General features: G+C 37.0%; 1 protein-coding gene across 1 annotated transcript in view; it reads left to right on the forward strand.

Moving 5' to 3' along the window:
- Positions 1 to 19,887, forward strand: part of TTN (titin) — a 108,693-nt gene that overhangs the window by 13,171 nt on the left and 75,635 nt on the right. The window contains exons 20-57 of the mRNA XM_064435568.1: positions 47 to 310; positions 830 to 969; positions 1,090 to 1,216; positions 1,329 to 1,595; positions 1,687 to 1,953; positions 2,401 to 2,667; positions 2,754 to 2,893; positions 3,830 to 3,956; positions 4,712 to 4,854; positions 6,827 to 6,950; positions 7,814 to 8,080; positions 8,222 to 8,319; positions 8,440 to 8,608; positions 8,710 to 8,976; positions 9,116 to 9,382; positions 9,474 to 9,752; positions 9,844 to 10,252; positions 10,356 to 10,480; positions 10,576 to 10,842; positions 11,464 to 11,733; positions 11,910 to 12,212; positions 12,336 to 12,638; positions 12,994 to 13,181; positions 13,264 to 13,378; positions 13,945 to 14,229; positions 14,454 to 14,605; positions 14,736 to 14,883; positions 14,991 to 15,168; positions 15,263 to 15,384; positions 15,483 to 15,770; positions 15,863 to 16,159; positions 16,266 to 16,452; positions 17,002 to 17,117; positions 17,212 to 17,511; positions 17,755 to 18,054; positions 18,150 to 18,255; positions 19,196 to 19,392; positions 19,479 to 19,784. Of these exons, the coding sequence (XP_064291638.1) occupies positions 47 to 310; positions 830 to 969; positions 1,090 to 1,216; positions 1,329 to 1,595; positions 1,687 to 1,953; positions 2,401 to 2,667; positions 2,754 to 2,893; positions 3,830 to 3,956; positions 4,712 to 4,854; positions 6,827 to 6,950; positions 7,814 to 8,080; positions 8,222 to 8,319; positions 8,440 to 8,608; positions 8,710 to 8,976; positions 9,116 to 9,382; positions 9,474 to 9,752; positions 9,844 to 10,252; positions 10,356 to 10,480; positions 10,576 to 10,842; positions 11,464 to 11,733; positions 11,910 to 12,212; positions 12,336 to 12,638; positions 12,994 to 13,181; positions 13,264 to 13,378; positions 13,945 to 14,229; positions 14,454 to 14,605; positions 14,736 to 14,883; positions 14,991 to 15,168; positions 15,263 to 15,384; positions 15,483 to 15,770; positions 15,863 to 16,159; positions 16,266 to 16,452; positions 17,002 to 17,117; positions 17,212 to 17,511; positions 17,755 to 18,054; positions 18,150 to 18,255; positions 19,196 to 19,392; positions 19,479 to 19,784 (8,175 nt within the window). The remainder of the gene's footprint in view (positions 1 to 46; positions 311 to 829; positions 970 to 1,089; positions 1,217 to 1,328; positions 1,596 to 1,686; positions 1,954 to 2,400; positions 2,668 to 2,753; positions 2,894 to 3,829; positions 3,957 to 4,711; positions 4,855 to 6,826; positions 6,951 to 7,813; positions 8,081 to 8,221; positions 8,320 to 8,439; positions 8,609 to 8,709; positions 8,977 to 9,115; positions 9,383 to 9,473; positions 9,753 to 9,843; positions 10,253 to 10,355; positions 10,481 to 10,575; positions 10,843 to 11,463; positions 11,734 to 11,909; positions 12,213 to 12,335; positions 12,639 to 12,993; positions 13,182 to 13,263; positions 13,379 to 13,944; positions 14,230 to 14,453; positions 14,606 to 14,735; positions 14,884 to 14,990; positions 15,169 to 15,262; positions 15,385 to 15,482; positions 15,771 to 15,862; positions 16,160 to 16,265; positions 16,453 to 17,001; positions 17,118 to 17,211; positions 17,512 to 17,754; positions 18,055 to 18,149; positions 18,256 to 19,195; positions 19,393 to 19,478; positions 19,785 to 19,887) is intronic.

Consider the following 19,887-nt stretch of genomic DNA (forward strand, 5'->3'; position numbering starts at 1 on the left):
GTACATTTGTATAACTAATTTATCTTATCTACTATGGCTTTTATAGAGGCCGATCCATATTTCACTGTGAAATTACAAGACTACAGTGCTGTAGAGAAAGATGATATTACTCTGGAGTGTGAACTTAGCAAAGATGTGCCAGTAAAATGGTACAAAGATGGTGAAGAACTAATAGCTTCCAACAGAATTTCCATAAAAACGGAAGGCTTGCGCCGTATCCTGAAGATCAAGAAGGCTGCAGAGAGTGACAAAGGGGTTTATGAGTGTGACTGTGGAACCGACAAGACAAGTGCCAATATCAGTGTGGAGTGTAAGTAATTGTGTCTTCACTAAGGGAAAGGAGCAAAACCTTTGTAAACCAGTGTAGACAGACAGAAAGACACTCTCCAGAAAGCAAGACCAAAAATGTACCTGTGGAAAAGATGCTGTTATGATGAATGGCTGAAATATCTAGATGTAAAGTTATAAACAGTGAGAGACCATACAAGAGACCATATGTTTGACGATTACTGGAGAGAGTTAGTCTCTCTGTCCAATTGCCATCAGGAAATAAAAATAGTTTAGTTCACCATAACAGATATCTGGGTTAATTATTAGGAAAAATATTCTCACCAAAAATAACTAAATTTTCAGACATAGAATAAGGCTGTAGACTGCCAACTTGCTGATTTTTAGGAAGAGGTTAGATAAACACTTACTGGTTGTAGCATTTGAATGCTCAAAAGAAGGAAAAGGGAGAGACTTTAGATGCTTTCCACTATTACATTTTTGTGGTATACAATTTAAGAGTAAACAGATGCAAACTTTAGATTTTTTTTTTTTTTTTTAGCTCGCTTAATTAAAGTGGAGCGCCCACTGTATGGAGTGGAAGTATTTGTTGGTGAAACCGCACGCTTTGAAATTGAAATATCTGAGCCTGATGTCCATCCTGTATGGAAGCTAAAGGGAGAAACCCTAACACCTTCACCTGTAAGGATTCTTCTTTATTTTTAGACGATCATTTCCAGTAGAAAAACATGATTAATAATTGTGTTTTCTTAGTGGTTTCTTAGAATATTAATATCTGGGTGTGTGTTTCTTTATCACTAGGACTGTGAAATCATTGAAGATGGGAAGAAGCATATTCTTGTCCTTCATAACTGCAAACTTGATATGACTGGAGAAGTGTCTTTCCAAGCTGCCAATGCTAAAAGTGCTGCTAATCTGAAAGTGAAAGGTACAGTCTGCACTTGGCCAACATTTCCATGTGTTATTCAGGGCATCAGAACAAATCTAGTGTCAGAAAGCACTGTATGAACTGATCTGAAAGAGCTCTTCTTTGATTTCAGAACTGCCCCTTATCTTTATCACTCCACTAAGTGATGTGAAGGTCTTTGAGAAGGATGAAGCTAAGTTTGAATGTGAAGTATCCAGAGAACCCAAGACTTTCCGCTGGTTGAAAGGAACAGAAGAGATCACTCCTGATGAAAGATTCGAAATCGTTTCAGACGGAACAAAGCATGCTCTGATTATTAAATCTGTTGCCTTTGAGGATGAAGTAAAATACACATTTGAAGCTGAGGATAAAAGAACAAGTGCCAAGCTAATTATTGAAGGTTTGTTAGACTTTGTCTTTCTAAGAAAGTTTTGTATCATATACTTGCATAGTTTCTGTTGATAACAGTATCACATGTTATGTTGTTATAGGTATCCGCCTGAAATTCATCACTCCTCTCAAGGATGTAACAAAGAAGGAGCGAGAAACTGCAGAGTTCACTGTGGAACTCTCCCATGAAAATATCACTGTGGTCTGGTTCAAGAATGACCAACGATTACATACCAGCAAAGTGGTTTCAATGACAGATGATGGCAAATTCCATACACTCACAATCAAAGATCTAACTATTGATGATACTTCTCAGATAAAAGTGGAAGCTATGGGCAAATCCTCAGAAGCTAAACTCACTGTTCTTGGTAAGAATATACAAAATAATTTATATTATCAGAAGAGTTTTATTAATAAAAAATAGCAATCAGAAAGTCTTGAGGTTGGCCTAAATCTAAATTACGATTTTAAAAAATCTAACAGTTTTTCTTCCTAGGGGCTCCATTTACCTATTCATGAAGGATGGTTACAGTAAATTTAAAATTTCATGCAAAGTTGCAAAATTAATAAATACATACATGAAACAGTGCTCTAAAACTCCTAGAGCATAAAAATATTTTTTTCAGTAATATTAGTAATGCCCTGAATATTTTCTTAGGTGTTATTGTTTTCTTTTTTATAACAGAACTGTGAAAAGGGACTATATTTAATCCTTCTTGTGGGATATAAACAAGAAATATATTTTATGGTAGAAACTAGTTCTTTCTGGAAGACTAAAACTTCAGACTGAAATATGTCCTAACTTTTGCTTACAGAGGGAGACCCTTATTTCACTGGGAAGCTGCAGGATTACACTGCTGTAGAGAAAGATGAAGTAATCTTACAATGTGAAATCAGCAAAGCAGATGCCCCGGTGAAATGGATGAAGGATGGCAAGCCAATTACTGCATCAAAGAATGTTGTTATTAAGGCTGATGGCAAAAAGAGGATCCTTATTCTCAAGAAAGCTTTGAAGAAAGACATTGGACAGTACACTTGTGACTGTGGTACTGACCAAACCTCTGCTAAACTTGATATTGAAGGTATGGCTATTTTAATGGACTGCTCTGTAGCGGTGTTTTGGGATCTGCTGGAGACTGAGGGAGTCAATTGTGTTTTTCTTCTCCAGACCGGGATATTGAGATTGTGCGACCACTCTACAGTGTGGAGGTGATTGAGACAGAGACTGCCCGTTTTGATATTGAAATCTCTGAGGAAGGTGTCCATGGCAATTGGAAGCTAAAAGGAGAACCCCTGACTGAATCAGCTGTAAGCGAATATTTCATTATAATTTTTTATGCATGTCTCAACACTTTGCAGGGAAGTGGAGTGTGACGGAGGGTGACTGCAGAAACTAAATCTGATATCCTGCTTTCAGGAAGTGTCACTATATTAAAAATAGTGGGATTTTTTAATTAATAATGTTTTAAATGTAGTACAAATATAATCCAAAATATCTAAATAATAAATGATTTTAAAATAAAATGGTACATTCTGCATTGCTAACAATACCTAATAATCATGTATCCAAAGTGCAAAGACCTTGTGGAACTCACTTAAACATAATGGCATTTAAAAATGCAAACTTCAGATTTCATGCTTTTTCCTGTGGGTTTTGTGTTGTATTTGGTTTAAATAGATGTAGACCACATTTCCATACTCTTTTGCATTTCTGTAACAGCTAAAATCGGAATTAAATGGTATAGAGCTTCATCAAATATTATAAACTCCTTGCTGGAAAGATCTGGAAATTAATGAAACAATACTATCACAATTGGCAATAATTTTGCTTCTATGTAATAGGACAAAAGTGAATAATAGCAGAAGGATTGGAAGTTACGTGAAAATCACTGTCTGGATAAAAGAAAGAAAGGTCTTCTTGAGGAAAGGTCACAGCATAAGCTTAGCAATTTCTAGTTCCCCTGAAGGAACTAGGCCTCTGACTGGTCTACGTATATATTAACATATTGGCTACTCAGTCAGCACAGAAATGTGTTGCCTCTTCCCCTTTCATACCAACTGTATTAGGAAGAGAGTTTGAAAGGAAAGACCTATGAATGAATGTTTATAGGGTATATTTCACGTGGGCCCAAGAGTTGTGAATGGAGTAGAAGAAAACAGATTCATGGTATCAGAAGTAGGGGCTCTTTTGGTGAGTAATACAAAAAAGATACTGAAAAAATTATTTCAATTCTGTTTTTGCAGGAATGTGAAATCAAGGAGGAAGGAAAAAAGCACTTCCTTACACTGTACAATGTACGCTTAGATCAAGCTGGTGGAGTAGATTTTCAAGCAGCAAATGCCAAGTCTGGTGCTCACCTTCGAGTGAAACGTAAGTGTCTTTTAAACTGTAATTAATTGATTAATTAAGTGGAAACATGGTACTCACTGCCTTTTTGGAATGGGTGGCAAATCTCTATGCTATATTGATCCCACAGCAATCCTTTCCAAAACAACAGCTTAGGGATTAGTTACTCAGTTTGTCTTTTTTCTTTTTTCACTAAGGAATGTCCTATGTGTTTTTAACCTTATATATAATTTATTCACATAGGAGAGATAAAATCAAGGAGATGGCCTTGAAGGTTGCTTGGTGGTCTGGCATCATATATGCTGTTATGAAATCAAATATTGCAAGCAAAGGCTCTGCTGCATCGAAGTGTCACGTTATCTGGAAAGGATAGGATAACAGTGATATCTGGGGATAGGGTTCAGAGCTTGATGGACAGGGACAGACTACACGGCTGAAGACCACTTGTTTCCCACTCCAATCCTAGCCCTCGCTATTTTGGAAACACATGCCTTATCTAGCAACAGGCATGCAAGGCTTGGCAAGGAGACAGATGCAGAGCAACTTTCCTGCTGACCTTGTTCAATTTAAAGAAACACACGCTGCAAATAGGAAATTGTAGGTGACCAGCCCTCCCCTAAGAACCCAGGGTGGCCTCTTCTATTTAGGGAATTTAAAGAGCAGCATTGCGATGTCTGGCTCTCTTGAGGGAAGCCACCATGGAGATTAGTACATAAGGGCAGCAGCTCTCTCTTGGGTAGAAGTGACTAATCTAAAAATTATGTCTTCTCCTTACCAAGCTCGAGTAATTGGCCTGCTGAGACCCCTCAAGGATGTAACAGTGACAGCTGGGGAATCAGCAACCTTCGATTGCGAACTGTCTTATGAGGGAATCCCAGTAGAATGGTTCCTGAAAGGAAAGAAACTGGAGCCCAGTGATCAGGTAAAAAAACTAAACTTTTTCTCATGTTTCCTCCTCCTTCTCCTCTTTCAAGTCTCTTCCCCTTCTCTGTTTCTTATTTATTCTCTCTCAGCTGAAATATTAAGCCACAGCAATATTGTAGTACTGCTGTGTCAAATGTTAAATCATCCCTAAATCAGATGCAACAGTTTTTCCCAGAAATTCCATATTCTGGAATGCTACAATTATTTATAATACAAAGGGAAACTGAGGTTCCAAAATATCAGTCATTACAACAGTGATTTTGTACCTGATTCTGCTGGAGACTCAGCCACAAGGATACTGAATAATTTTTGCTCAAGTAACCTATGGTTACAGTGAGAGGATTTTGAAAGGTGATGTCAGAAAAAGCCTTTTTTTCTCCTGAATACTGAGTTGCAGTCCAATTCAACATATAAGGGGATTAAGAGGATTCAAATTCCATTTCAGGCATTTGTTCTGGCTCTCCAGATAACTCTGGGCAGATTTGCTTGTCAAGCACTTCTCACTAGCTATTTTTAACCCTTCATCAAGTGCTGCCTCTTAACTCTGAGATCTGAGCAGCCTGGAATGCAGTCAATTTAATGTTTAAAGTTAATGATAGGGAAAATAAATAAAGAAACCTGAATTAATACATTAAAAAATTGAAATGGATATGACTGGTTGTAAGACTATTTTTTTTTGCATGCTAGGCCTAAAAATAATGCGAATTCAAATAAAAGTTGGAAACTTAGGACATGGTAAACTTTCAAGGCATTGCATAACCTAACAAAGTTTCAGAACCTGTAATAATGCTGTTTAATAATACTTTGGTACAGATTGCTATTTCTTTTAAATACAATTTTTAACTTTTACAACTACATATTTTTTACGATTTTTAAATTTTTTTTTTTAGGTTTTGCTAGATATTTCTGAGCTTTAAGAAATTTGCATAAATAAAAACTATTTAATAAAAGAAATAGAATGTAGAAATAGGAAAATCCAAACAGAACATAATAATAAGAGACCCTATTACAGTATTTAAGTACAGATAAACAAAGTTGAAACTCAGCAGATGAGTAATGAAATAAATCAAGATAATTACTTCTGAGTTTCAGAATAAAAATATGAAAAGCTATTAAGCAGTGCAGTGGATTGATAGGGGATTGACTGCCTGGAAAGAAAAATATTATATGTTTGGTATTCTGTATAATGGAACATTATTTTGGTATTTTCTTTCTGAGCTGTCATTTTAATTACATGAAAGAAAAATCAGATTTCATATAGTTTACATATACAGTCAAAAGTGTCATTTGAACAGTTGAAACTTTATCAGGATGAAATTGAGAGTAAACCATATATTTACTCAATGCATCACTTTCTATCCATTCAAAATAGCCTCTTGAAATACATTTATAACTGTCTTTAAGAATCAATCTAATTGTACAAGTGTTTCATTTTGTCTGTTTGCTAATTCAAACTATTTTATTACCTCTGCGGCTGGTATTCAGCTGAACATTTATAACCTTTATCCACTGAAGGGTCTTTTTTGTTAACTGTGATTGTGAAGTAATTTCTGCAATAGGTCATCACGGAAACTAGTCTTTTAGGCAGAAAGTTTAACCGAATTTTAATAATAGAAAGATAAATTGACATTTCCAGAGAAGTGTATGTGGGGGGTGCCAAACCTCTTTATAGCTGAAAAAGTTTTTCCTTTACATGTAGCCGGCAGTAATGCCAACTTTTCTCATAAATTTGCTTATTTTTTGTATTTATTAATACCTGTTCAAAATAGACATCATCTCAAGTCAGTCCCAAAATCCTCAAAACTTTGAGGACTGAGCTATATCTAGTATATACAAAAGGAAGCTGTCAAAATGTTACATGAAAGTGGACAACCAAACTCTACACATCATAAATAGCCTGCTATTTCATGAAACATTTTGTAAATACTTGTTGTAGATGTTCATAATGGGGTTTTTATGTATTTTGCAAGGTGGTGACCCGTGCTGAGGGGAGAGTTCACACCCTTATTCTCAGAGATGTCAAGTTAACAGATGCAGGAGAGGTATCACTGACAGCAAAAGATTTCAGAACTCAAGCAAATCTTTTTGTGAAAGGTAAGTCAGTCACTTTAGTTAAACCATAATCAGCATTAATGTTCCATTCATGATTCATCCTGGAATAGGAAGCTGATACACACTATTTATCAAAGAATGGGATCATATATACAATATTTAAATGGTAGGTAACTTTCCATATTGAAAAAGCCACCTACTTAAAATCTGAGCACTTCACAGAAGAGCTGAACTAGGGAAAACACTGGAAATGGGTCAAATCTGGGAGATAAACCAGTTTGTTAGGACTTCCAGGGCTTTTCTGCAGTCCTGAACATTCAGTTGGCCTCAAGAGGACCCACGGATACCAGCCTTTGTGGCTCCCAGTGGCTTTCTCTGTTCTTTTTAATATCCAGAAACCTGTGAGAGTATAACTGCACCATCAGTCAAGGGACAACATAACATTGTCTGTACACCCACTTGTACTGCTCACAGGCTGTGTTGTGAAGGAAAAGAACTGTACACACTGATCCAGTAATTCAAGGGAAAATTGAAAAAATAAACCTAAGTATTCTCTAAGTTCACTATGTAAGTTTGGAGTCGCTGAGATTACATGGGTATGGTTCAGCTAAAGAAATTGAATTGCAAGGCTTTTTGATGATTTTTAATTAAAATCCCTATGGACAAGGATGTCATTCAGTCTAATTTTACACTAGGCTGAAAATGAGGAAATTAACCTGAATTAACAAAAAATATCTGTGTATTAAAAATAAAAAATGTTTTAAGAAACCTTCAATAGGGACATCTAAGCCTTTTTGGTTATTCAGTCAAGGAAAATTAGTTAACAGCAAGGGATATTTCTATGCAAGCAGAAGACTGGCTGTAATTTAGATATTTTCCATCAAAAATGTTTCTGTTTCTTTTAGAACCCCCAGTTGAATTTACTAAACCACTTGAGGATCAGACTGTTGAAGAGGAAGCCACTGCAGTACTGGAATGTGAAGTTTCCAGGGAAAATGCAAAAGTTAAATGGTTCAAAAATGGAGAAGAAATTCACAAATCGAAGAAGTACGATATCATTTCTGATGGCAGGGTCAGAAAACTCATCATCCGCGGCTGCACACTGGACGATGCGAAAACATATGCCTGTGATGCTAAGGATTTTAAGACATCATGTTTTCTCAATGTGGAGCGTGAGTAATTCGCAGTTTTTTCCAAAATGTCTGGGTGCTGTAAAGGCAATGTACTAGTGTCTGTGACTGGCAGTAGTGTCAATGTTGGCAATTTTTTACTTCTCTAGCAGACTTTACTAACAATTTTCTATTCTCTTACAGCTATTCGTGTCGACTTCCTGAAACCCCTGACTGACCTTGAGGTTAAAGAAAAAGAATCTGCTCGGTTTGAATGTGAAATTTCTCGTCCAAATGTCAAGGTCTGTAGTGACACTTTAATCTCAGTAACTCCTTCAGCTAGAGGGGAAATTTTTGTTATATTGCTGTAAAAGAAATCCATGATGAGAATTTTAAAACCATGTTAATTTGTTCCGGAACAGGTGAAGTGGTTTAAGGATGGCATGGAAATTAGAAAAGGCAAAAAGTATGACATAATTTCTAAAGGTGCAGAACACATTCTTGTGATCAGTAAATGTGTCTTTGATGATGAAGCTGAATATTCCTGTGAAGCAAAAACAGCTCGAACTTCTGGCCTACTTACAGTGATAGGTAAACACAGTGTTTTAGAATCTAATATGTGAACAATAAAAATGTGGGAGAGGGTTTTTTTAATGGCATGCTTTAATCATCTTTTGAAATTCTTTTTGCAGAGGAAGAGGCTGTTTTCACAAAAAATCTTCCTGATCTTGAAGTAAATGAAAACGACACTGTAAAACTGATCTGTGAAGTTTCAAAGCCTAATGCTGAAGTTACTTGGCTTAAAGGAGATGAAGAGGTGCCTGATGGTGGTAGATTTGAACACATTTCTGATGGTAGAAAGAGAATTCTTGTTATACATAATGCTCATCCTGAAGATGCTGCCAAATACACTTGCAAGCTCCCAAGCTCTAGTACAACAGGAAAACTTACTGTACATGGTAAGAGTACTCCTTTGGTGCCCTTGTATTCTGAAAAAATTAAAACATTTGAAAATGAGTAATAATATACAACTTGGTTTATTCCATTCACAAGTAAAAAATAATATATATATATATCTACAAAAATGTTTTCTTTCAGAACTTGCAGCAGAATTTCTTACCAGACCACAAAACCTTGAGGTGCTTGAAGGAGAAAAAGCTGAATTTGTCTGTTCAGTATCCAAAGAAGCCATTACAGTACAGTGGCTGAGGGGTGACACAGTCCTGGAGCCTGGTGATAAGTACGACATCATTTCAGATGGCAAAAAGAGAATGCTTGTGGTTAAAGAATCTGTTCTAGGAGATACAGGAATGTATACTGTCATGGTTGGTGAAGCTAAAGCTACAGCACACTTAGCAGTGATTGGTAAGCTTTATTTTATCAATGTGTAGGTGCTTGTTTTGTTGCATTCTTTGTACTACATGATGTTCTATTTCTTCTGTTTTCTCAATTTCAGAAAAACTCAAGATTATAACTCCTCTCAAGGACCAAGAAGTTACTGAGTGCCAAGAAATTATCTTCAACTGTGAAGTCAATAAAGAAGGTGCCAAAGAGAAATGGTACAAAAATGATGAGGCAATATTTGATAGTGCAAAGTACATTATTGTTCAGAAGGGTGTAGTCTACACTCTCAGAATCAGAGATGCGGAGTTGAAAGATCAAGCTACCTACACCATCTCATTGACAAACCAGAGAGGTGAACACGTCAAAAGCTCTGCTACCTTAAAAGTATTAGGTAAATAACTTGCACTACATTAAAATTGTTTCATCATTTACATTCAGCTTTTTATGAGGATGTAAAAATGTTTGCTTTTTTGTCATAACAGAGGAGGATCTCAGAATTGTTGAGCCCCTTGAAGACATTGAGACCATGGAAAAGAAAACCGTCACATTCTGGTGCAAAGTCAATCGCCTTAATGCAACTCTCAAATGGACAAAGAATGGAGAAGAGATCACATTTGACAGGCGCATTTTGTACAAAATTGATAAATTCAAGCACTCATTGATCATTAAAGATTGTGGGTTTGTAGATGAAGGTGAATACACTGTTACTGCTGGACAAGACAAATCAGTTGCAGAGCTTCTCATCACAGAAGCACCAGCAGACTTCACTGAACATCTTCAGGACCAGACTGTCACTGAATTTGATGATGCTGTCTTTACGTGCCAGCTTTCCAAAGAGAAAGTCAGTGTAAAATGGTACAGAAATGGAAGAGAAATCAAGGAAGGCAAAAAGTATGCACATTTTATTATGCTGCTGAATGTGATAAACATGCTTGTTTTACTTTATTGCTTTGTCTAGAAACTAAAATGCTGTCTATTTTTCTCCTCCATAAAGATACCAGTTTGAAAAAGATGGAAATCTGCACAGATTAATCATAAAAGACTGTAGACTAGACGATGAGTGTGAATATTCCTGTGGAGTGGATGACAGAAGATCTAGGGCGAGACTTTTTGTTGAAGGTATGTGTAAAATTGGATGGGATTTATTTCAACATTATTTCATAATAGTATAAACAATAAACAAATAACACTGAATAAATTAACATTTATTTCAGAAATCCCTGTTGAGATTATTCGACCACCACAAGATATTTATGAAGCTCCTGGTGCAGATGTCATCTTCATGGCTGAGTTGAACAAAGATGGTGTGGAGGTCAAGTGGTTGAGAAACAACATGATTATCATCCAAGGTGACAAACATCAGATGATGAGTGAAGGAAAGGTCCACAGGCTGCAGGTGTGTGACATAAAGCCCCGTGACCAAGGGGAATACAGATTTATCGCCAAAGACAAGGAAGCTAGAGCTAAGCTTGAATTAGCTGGTAAGTTGCTTGTTTTGTGCTCCTTTTATAAAATCTTAGATTCATGAACTTAGTTTAACTAGATTGATTTTTGCTCTTTCAAGGAGTTTGAACTAAAATGAACACACAATCAGCCTGAGAAAAATGTTAAACTATTTGAGGATTGTTTAACAAGTCTGTTAAACTATGTGAATATGAATTTACACAACAAACATTTTTTGTTACACTATGCTGATCCAGCTGTTGAGGAAAACCCATCACTTTTCAATGTGTATATGCCAAAGAGCAAGATTTAAGATTAAAGGATCTTTAAGCTTTTAATTAAGTCACTGAAAAACAATGAAAACTATTTGGCCTGCTCATTTAAGTCATATTAGACATATAATTCCTAATTTGTCTATTTTACAGAATAGTTAAATTAGTTCTCAAAAAGCACCTCCTTCTTTCCTGGATTTTTAGGACACAGTACATACCAACTAGCCTGTATTTCTTTCTCTGGAGTTGTCCTATGAGTAAATGTAGAATTTACACAGCAGCTCCTTTTACTTTTCTGTGTCAGCTTCTTTGCTGACTGCACAAGTATATCAATTTTTGTATACATATATATGCAAGTACTGAACTTTTCACACTCATCTTTCTTAGCTGCACCTAAAATCAAGACTGGTGATCAAAACCTTGTGGTTGATGTTGGGAAACCTTTAACTATGACTGTCCCATATGATGCCTACCCAAGAGCAGAAGCGGAATGGTTTAAAGCAGGGGAAAGTCTGCCCACAACAACTGTTGATACAACAACTGACTGCACTACCTTCAAAATTTATGAAGCAAAGAAATCAGATAAGGGAAGGTACAGGATTGTGCTTCGAAACAAACATGGCCAGGCAGAAGCATTCATCAATGTAGAGGTCATTGGTAAGTACTCTTATTATTAAAACCTTGCTTACCATTATTTCACAGAATAAAAAGCCTCTGCTTCCCATCATGGGAAAGCTGTAGATCACATTGAGGTCTTTCCTCAGACTCCTCTTCTCTAGCCAGAGGGAAGACAATTGATGCAATGCCCTGAAGTATTGTCATATCTTTAATAGATGTTCCAGGTCCAGTTAGAAATTTGGAAGTCACCGAAACTTATGATGGTGAAGTTGGTCTTGCATGGCAAGAACCAGAAAGTGATGGTGGAAGCAAAATCATAGGCTATGTCGTTGAAAGACGTGATATCAAGCGTAAGACCTGGATTGTGGCCACAGATCGTGCTGAAAATTGTGAATACACTGTTACTGGACTTCAGAAAGGAGGAGTTGAGTACCTCTTCCGTGTCAGTGCACGCAACAGAGTGGGCACTGGTGAGCCAGTGGAAACAGACACGCCTGTGGAAGCTAAGAGCAAATTTGGTGAGCAGAAGTTACGAAAAACTCAGTGTTTCACAGTTGTGTAAAAAAAAGCAGTACAAATTCTAACAATAGGAAAAACCTACATGTCTTCTGTTTCCTTTTTCCTCCTAAAATAAAATGCAGATGTTCCTGGTCCTCCTCAAAATGTAGAAGTTACTGATGTGAACAGGTTTGGAGCCACACTTAGCTGGGAACCACCTGAGGATGATGGAGGATCCCCAATTACTGGCTACGTTATTGAACTGCGTAACAGAGCTACCATCAGATGGGAGCCAGCTATGACCACGGGAGCTGATGAACTGACAGCTGTCCTGACTGATGTTGTGGAAAATGAAGAATATTTCTTCAGAGTAAGGGCTCAAAACATGGTTGGAGTTGGCAAACCAAGTCCTGCTACACGCGCAGTAAAAATCATGGACCCAATTGGTGAGTATGCAAAGTATGTATAATTATGATTGCATTATGAGACTGGAGCACTTTGGATGCCACATGTGAAGGAAGGTTCAATTGATGAACATGTGTGCTGCAAATACTGTGTAGAGTATATTTTCCCTACTTTTGTCCTTCAAACATAGCAGGAGTACCTTGCCACCTCTTGGTTTAGTAAGAACTGCAAATATTTTTTCTCTGAAGTTAGGATGCAACCTCAATTTAAAAAGTCAGTTTAGAAAAAGCTATGCAAAGGTTTTAAAAACCATACTGTGAGATAGAAACAGTTAATTTGCAGAACCATGCTGCTTTATCAGTAGCATAAATCTATTTCTCTCAAATTTTTTTTCAGAGAGACCAAGTCCTCCCATTAACCTTGAGCACTCAGATCAAACGAAGTCATCAGTCCAGCTCACATGGGAACCCCCTCTCGAAGATGGAGGAAGTCCAATCTTAGGCTATATTATTGAAAGGCGAGAGGAAGGAACAGACAAATGGATTCGTTGTAACCCAAAACTAGTACCTGCTCTTACTTTTAAGGTAAAATATTCTCTTAATCAACAGGTAAAATGTGTAGATCGTCTTTAATATGAGGTAGTAAATGATTGTTTGTGCATTTTAGGTAACTGGATTGAAACAAGGATCCAGTTATTACTACAGAGTCTCAGCAGAAAATGCAGCTGGTGTGTCTGACCCAGCAGAAGCTATTGGGCCGTTAACTGCAGATGATACTTTTGGTAAGCCGCAACCCATTTTGAAAAAACAATTAATCGGATAAGACACACAAAGTGCATCTTATGGGTAATATGTGTATTTTTCACCAGATAACTGGGACACTTTAGACATTTGAAATCATGAGCTATTTCTCCTCCATTATGAATTTTGCAGATAATTATCTGTACTATGAGATAGAGCCCTGTTAGGTTGCCTGAGGAGCAAGGCATGACCTTTTGTCTCCTGACCTACCTTTGTGGAAAGTGAGAGGTAAGAGAAGGAAAGAAAGGCAAAGATCCCTAAAAATGTATAAGTAATGCAAAATTTTTGCATTAGAAGGTAAATTAGATGTCATACATGGTAATACTAATCTTGCTTACTATCTCACATATTTTAAAAAAAACCCAGAACATTTAGTCAGGAAAGGTAGGGAGTCATAAGACAAAGCTAGGTCCATATAGGCTGAGATACAGCAAGCTAGACCTGGAGGCTGACATACAGTCAGAATCAGCCTCTCAACACAATTATCATTGGCTGTGCTCATAACATCTCAAAATAATTTATTGAATCCTCCTTCCATTTTTTCCAGTTGAACCTACAATGGACCTAAGTGCATTTAAGGACGGGCTGGAAGTTATTGTACCAGAGCCAATCAAGATCCATGTTCCCATCACTGGGTACCCCGTGCCAACTGCCACATGGTATTTTGGTGACCAAGTCTTAGAAGAGGGTGATCGTGTGAAAATGAAGACCACTGCCTCTTTTGCAGAACTTGTAATTACTCCAAGTGAACGCCCAGACAAGGGAATTTATTACTTGACATTAGAAAACCCTGTGTCATCTGTTACAGGAGAAATTAATGTTAATGTCATTGGTAAGTGGACATGTATATATTTTAGCAGTAAAATTCCACATTTGTCTTGTTAAAATCTAATTAGGTTAATAATGTATAATCTCACAACATCCAACCAAGTACATTAAAATATAACTAAAAACTAAAAATCCCTCCTCAAAAAAACCTCTTTTCTGGTAGATACATTACATAGAGATCATCTGTAAACACTAATTACAAAATAATATCATTTCTGTGACTTCTAGCTTGTCCAAGTGCACCAAGAGAGCTCAATGTTTTAGAAGTACTCAAGAGTACAGTTCAGCTTGCATGGGAACCTCCAGAGGATGATGGTGGAAGTCCAGTTACTGGCTATATAATTGAAAAACGTGAAGTATCCCGGAAAACGTGGAGCAAGGTAAGTTGATTATTTCTCATTTAAATTTCTATATTATTTTCACATGTGCTACTGAGTTTTTTGTCTTATTTTTGTAATCACTCTTTGGAAATAAATTTTAAAATCACATTGGAACCTTTCTTCTCTTTAGGTTGCAGATCATATTGTTGACCAAGAGTTCACTGTACCTGACCTCATCCAAGGGAAAGAATATTTATTTAGAGTTTTTGCATGCAATAAATGTGGCCCTGGAGAACCTGCATATATTGATGAACCTGTAAATATGTCAATACCAGCAAGTAAGCACATTTGAAATTTTGCTGATTTTTTTCAAAGTAAAATATAAAAATAATATATCTTCGTTAGACTAGTTTCTAAGACCCCATATGTTTTTAATTTTTAATAGCGGTGCCTGACCCACCAGAAAATGTTAAATGGAGAAATCCAACATCAAAAGGAATTTTCCTAACATGGGAGCCTCCCAAATATGATGGTGGTGCACGCATTAAGGGTTATCTGGTAGAAAAATCCCAACGTGGCACAGACAAGTGGGAGATATGTGGGGAGCCTGTTATTGAAACAAAGTAAGTAAATCAACACAGTAGATAAATCCTCTTAACTAATTGTGCCATCCTCACCACTCTAAATATTTGAATTTTTTTTTCTTTGTTTTGACAGAATGGAAGTAACAAAGCTCAAGGAAGGAGAGTGGTATGCTTATCGGGTTAAGGCTTTGAACAGAATGGGAGCGAGTAGGCCAAGTAAGCCAACTGATGATATTCAGGCCATTGATGCAAAAGGTAAATACTTCACTTGCTAAATTGCCATAGCTGCTTTATTTTTACCAGTCTCTGAAATACTGTTTCACTAACAAAATTTTCATTCTCTCCTAAATCAGAGGCTCCAGAAATCTTCTTAGATGTGAAGCTTCTTGCTGGACTTACTGTGAAAGCCGGAACTAAAATTGAGCTGCCAGCTAAAGTAACTGGAAAGCCTGAGCCCCAGGTTACTTGGACCAAGGCTGACAAAATTTTGAGACCTGACAACAGAATTACCATTGAAAGCCAGCCTAATCATTCTACAGTCACTATTACAGACAGCAAGAGGAGTGACAGTGGAACCTATATCATAGAAGCTGTAAATTCCAGTGGACGTGCTACTGCTGTTGTTGAAGTTAATGTTCTTGGTATGCATGTTCTTTATGTTTTTTATATAAATCATTAGTAATGTACCAAGTATGCAAGCAGAAAACTAACATTCATGTCTTGTTCTCTACAGATAAACCTGGTCCACCAGCTGCATTTGATGTAACAGAAATCACAAACGAATCCTGCCTTCTAACCTGGAATCCTCCACGAGATGATGGGGGTTCTAAAATTACCAACTATGTCCTTGAGAAAAGAGCTACAGACAGTGAAATATGGGACAAGTTGTCATCAACTATAAAAGACACAAAATTTAGAGCTACAAATTTAACTCCTCATAAAGAATATGTGTTCCGAGTCAGTGCTGAAAACATGTATGGTGTTGGGGAGCCAGCACAGTGTAGCCCCATCATTGCCAAATATTCATTTGGTTAGTTAATTAAACTAATGATAAATTATTACAGTATTTTAACAGGAAGGAAAAAGACCCCCAAAACTGACTAATGGTTTTGTTTTTTTTAAATTAATTTATACAGATCCGCCAGGCCCTCCAACAGGTCTCAAGCCCATAGAGGTCACTAAAGATTCAGTCACTTTAACATGGAATGAACCAGATGAAGATGGTGGCAGCCCCATAACTGGCTACTGGGTTGAAAGATATGATCCTGAGCAAGATAAATGGATAAAATGCAACAAAATGCCAGTGAAAGATACAACATTCAAGTAAGACTGTAGTCACTTTAGGGTGAAATTGATCACAGAGACATAAAAGTGTAACAGTAGCTTTTAAAATAAGTTTCACTTTGTTTTTATTTTTTCCTAGTTTCCATAAGTTGTGATCCAACTACCCCTGGTTGCTTATTTTTTTAATTAGTTTTAATGAGGATTATCTTTACAGAAGAACTATTCATCTTGTTTTTCTTTTAAATGTTATGCTCAATAATTCCTGTGCTTAATAATTCCATATTCTAAAATGGTAGAGACATGGTCACCCCAAGTATTAAATTACCAAAATCCTTAGGTTTTTTTTTCTCCTGATACTCTTATTCACTAAAAGCCATGGAACATGCAAAAATCCAAGATGGTTCTCAAAACACTAATTTCTGTCATGGTGCCCCATTTTAATGTTAACAATGTCTTGACATATTACCAGTAATTTGGGTATTTTTAGATTTTCTAAGTTATCTGTGGTATGAAAAGTGGAGAGAATAATGTTTTAGAAATTAATTAATGCCTTGGTTTGGTTTAATCAAACTCAATTTTTATTTCCAGAGTTAAAGGTCTTACAAATAAGAAGAAGTATAAGTTCCGTGTCTTGGCAGAGAATCTTGCAGGACCTGGAAAACCAAGCAGGGAAACAGAGCCAATCTTAGTGAAAGATCCAATAGGTACGATAAACACATTTTTTAATGGTTTAATTTAGCAACAACAATAACAAAAAATTGTTTTCAGTTACATAATTAATATTGGACTCTTGTCTAGATCCACCATGGCCTCCTGGAAAGCCAACTGTGAAAGATATTGGCAAGACCTTCCTTACCCTGAACTGGACAAAGCCAGAACACGATGGAGGGGCAAAAATTGAATCTTACGTCATTGAGCTGTTAAAGACTGGAACAGACGAATGGGTGAGAGTGGCTGAAGGAGTTCCAACAACTGAACACTTCCTCAAAGATCTTATGGAGAAACAAGAATATTCCTTCCGTGTGAGAGCTGTGAACAAGGCTGGCGAGAGTGAGCCCAGTGAGCCCAGTGATCCTGTGCTGTGCAAGGAGAGACTCTGTGAGTACTGTTTCAGAATGTGCTGCTACTGCAAATACAGTCTCTGACTTTTAAAAAGCCCCACGTCTGCCTGTCTTTGTAGGTACTAAATGAACTCTTAGAAGGCTTATGAAGTACTAAAATCTGTCCTGCCTCAGTTCAGGGAATACAAAGTTTTAATAGTTTTGGTGTATTCCCTGTCTTCCATGATCTTTCATGGGAATTGCAACATCCTGGTTTAATTTTACTTTTCCCATTTTGCAGATCCTCCTTCACCACCCCGATGGCTTGAAGTTATTAATATTACTAAAAATACAGCAGATCTTAAATGGACAGTACCAGAAAAAGATGGGGGTTCCCCGATTACCAACTACATTGTTGAGAAAAGAGATGTAAGGCGGAAAGGCTGGCAGACAGTTGATACGACAGTGAAAGATACCAAGTACACAGTCAGCCCACTGACTGAAGGCTCACTCTATGTGTTCCGTGTGGCTGCTGAAAATGCCATTGGACAGAGTGACTACTGTGAAATTGAAGACTCAGTGCTTGCTAAAGATACTTTCAGTAAGTTTCGATTTGCTGACTGAGTGGTCGGTAGCTCACATGTCATGAATTCATGGTCTTCTAATATGTGCCTTTTTTTTTTGTTTTTACCTTAGCAACCCCTGGGCCTCCATATGCCCTTACAATAGTTGAAGTGAAAAAAGGCCATGTTGATTTGAAATGGGAACCACCTAAGAATGATGGTGGCAGACCAATTCAAAGGTAAGGTCATTTTAAGTTTGTGTAGGCTCCTGTAGATAAACAGCTTTTAACAAGTGAGCATGTTTCTCTCAAAATGTTTAAATTTTAAATTGAAACATTTTCTATTAAAAATATGTGGATGGATTTAAGAGAAGGACTTGATTTTAAAATGTAGAAATTATGCAAATAAAATACCTAATATGCCTGAACAGTGAATGCGTGTCAACATCCTCAAAACAGCGTATAATAATAAGGAGCTGTGAAATTTAAAAAAAAAAAAGTGTCCATAGTCTCCAGTTCCTGCAGCATAATAGCCACTTAAAATAATCTAGCACGTAGTATGCTTGTACTTTCCTTCTGCCTTTGCTTGTCATGCAAACTGTATACACTCATCTAAAATGAGTCTTTGCAGTTCATTTTCTTCTTTATAACACTTTTCAAACAGACTGTTTTACTCCTTCCCAATCACGGAAAGCACATCTTAAACCAACAAACAACTACAGAGATCTGCCTGCAGAAACAGAAGTCACTCAATTTGAATTACTTTACCATAGCCTGTCCTATGCAGAATTTTGACAGCCAAGTAATAGTATCTTCAAATATTGTCAATGGACTGACCACTGACATCCAAACTAGCAAAGATACAAGTATAGCTTGTAGGTTCTTTTGCCTCCCAGCTCTCTAAAACCTGGGAAGACAGCTCAGTTCAGTTTTTAAAAACAGAACAAAGTTCAAGAATTGACACTCAGACCTGGGTCTGTCAGTGATGTCACCCCTATTATGAGCTGAGACCTACTAGGACTAAGTGGCTAAAGTGTGAAGTTCATTGAATCTATTATCAATTATTCTCTTTACTTTTTCACTGTCTAAACTATTCTAATCTCTTTTAATCTATTTTCTTGAAGAAGTCTGAAGTGTTCCTATTTCAAGTGCCTCATAGTATTTTCCCCAATCTCTTCAGATACGTTATTGAAAAGAAAGAAAAGCTAGCTACTCGCTGGGTAAAAGCTGGGAAGACAGCTGGTCCAGATTGCAATTTCAGAGTGACAGATGTTATTGAAGGTACAGATGTACAGTTCCAGGTCCGTGCAGAAAATGAAGCTGGATGTGGTCATCCCAGTGAACCAACGGACCTTGTTCATATTGAAGATCCAACAAGTAAGCAGAATAATACAGTGTATGAATTTTAGAAGCAGTGTACTGTTCTGGGAGGAAAATCACACAATACTTTTCCTTTTCTGCAGGCCCTCCTTCACCTCCTCAGGATTTACATGTCACAGATGCAGGCCGAAAGCACATTTGCATTGCATGGAAACCTCCTGAGAAAAATGGTGGAAGTCCTATTATTGGATACAATGTTGAGATGTGTGAAGCAGGAACAGAAAAATGGATGCGGATCAATTCTCGTCCAATTAAAGATCTAAAATGTAAAGTAGAGGAGGGAGTTGTTCCAGACAAAGAATATGTACTGAGAGTCAGAGCTGTCAATGCTGTCGGAGCTAGTGAGCCATCAGACGTCTCAGAAAAAGTTGTTGCCAAGGACCCAGACTGTAAGAATGGATTCCTTTTTCTTTTTTCTTTTTTCAGATCTGCATAACTGAAAAAAAGAATGATGTTTGGCAACCTTCTGATAACATTATACTTACCTTTACA

The sequence above is a fragment of the Passer domesticus genome, chromosome 10 (assembly GCF_036417665.1).
Source record: "Passer domesticus isolate bPasDom1 chromosome 10, bPasDom1.hap1, whole genome shotgun sequence".
In the NCBI taxonomy this organism is placed as follows: Eukaryota; Metazoa; Chordata; class Aves; order Passeriformes; family Passeridae; genus Passer; species Passer domesticus.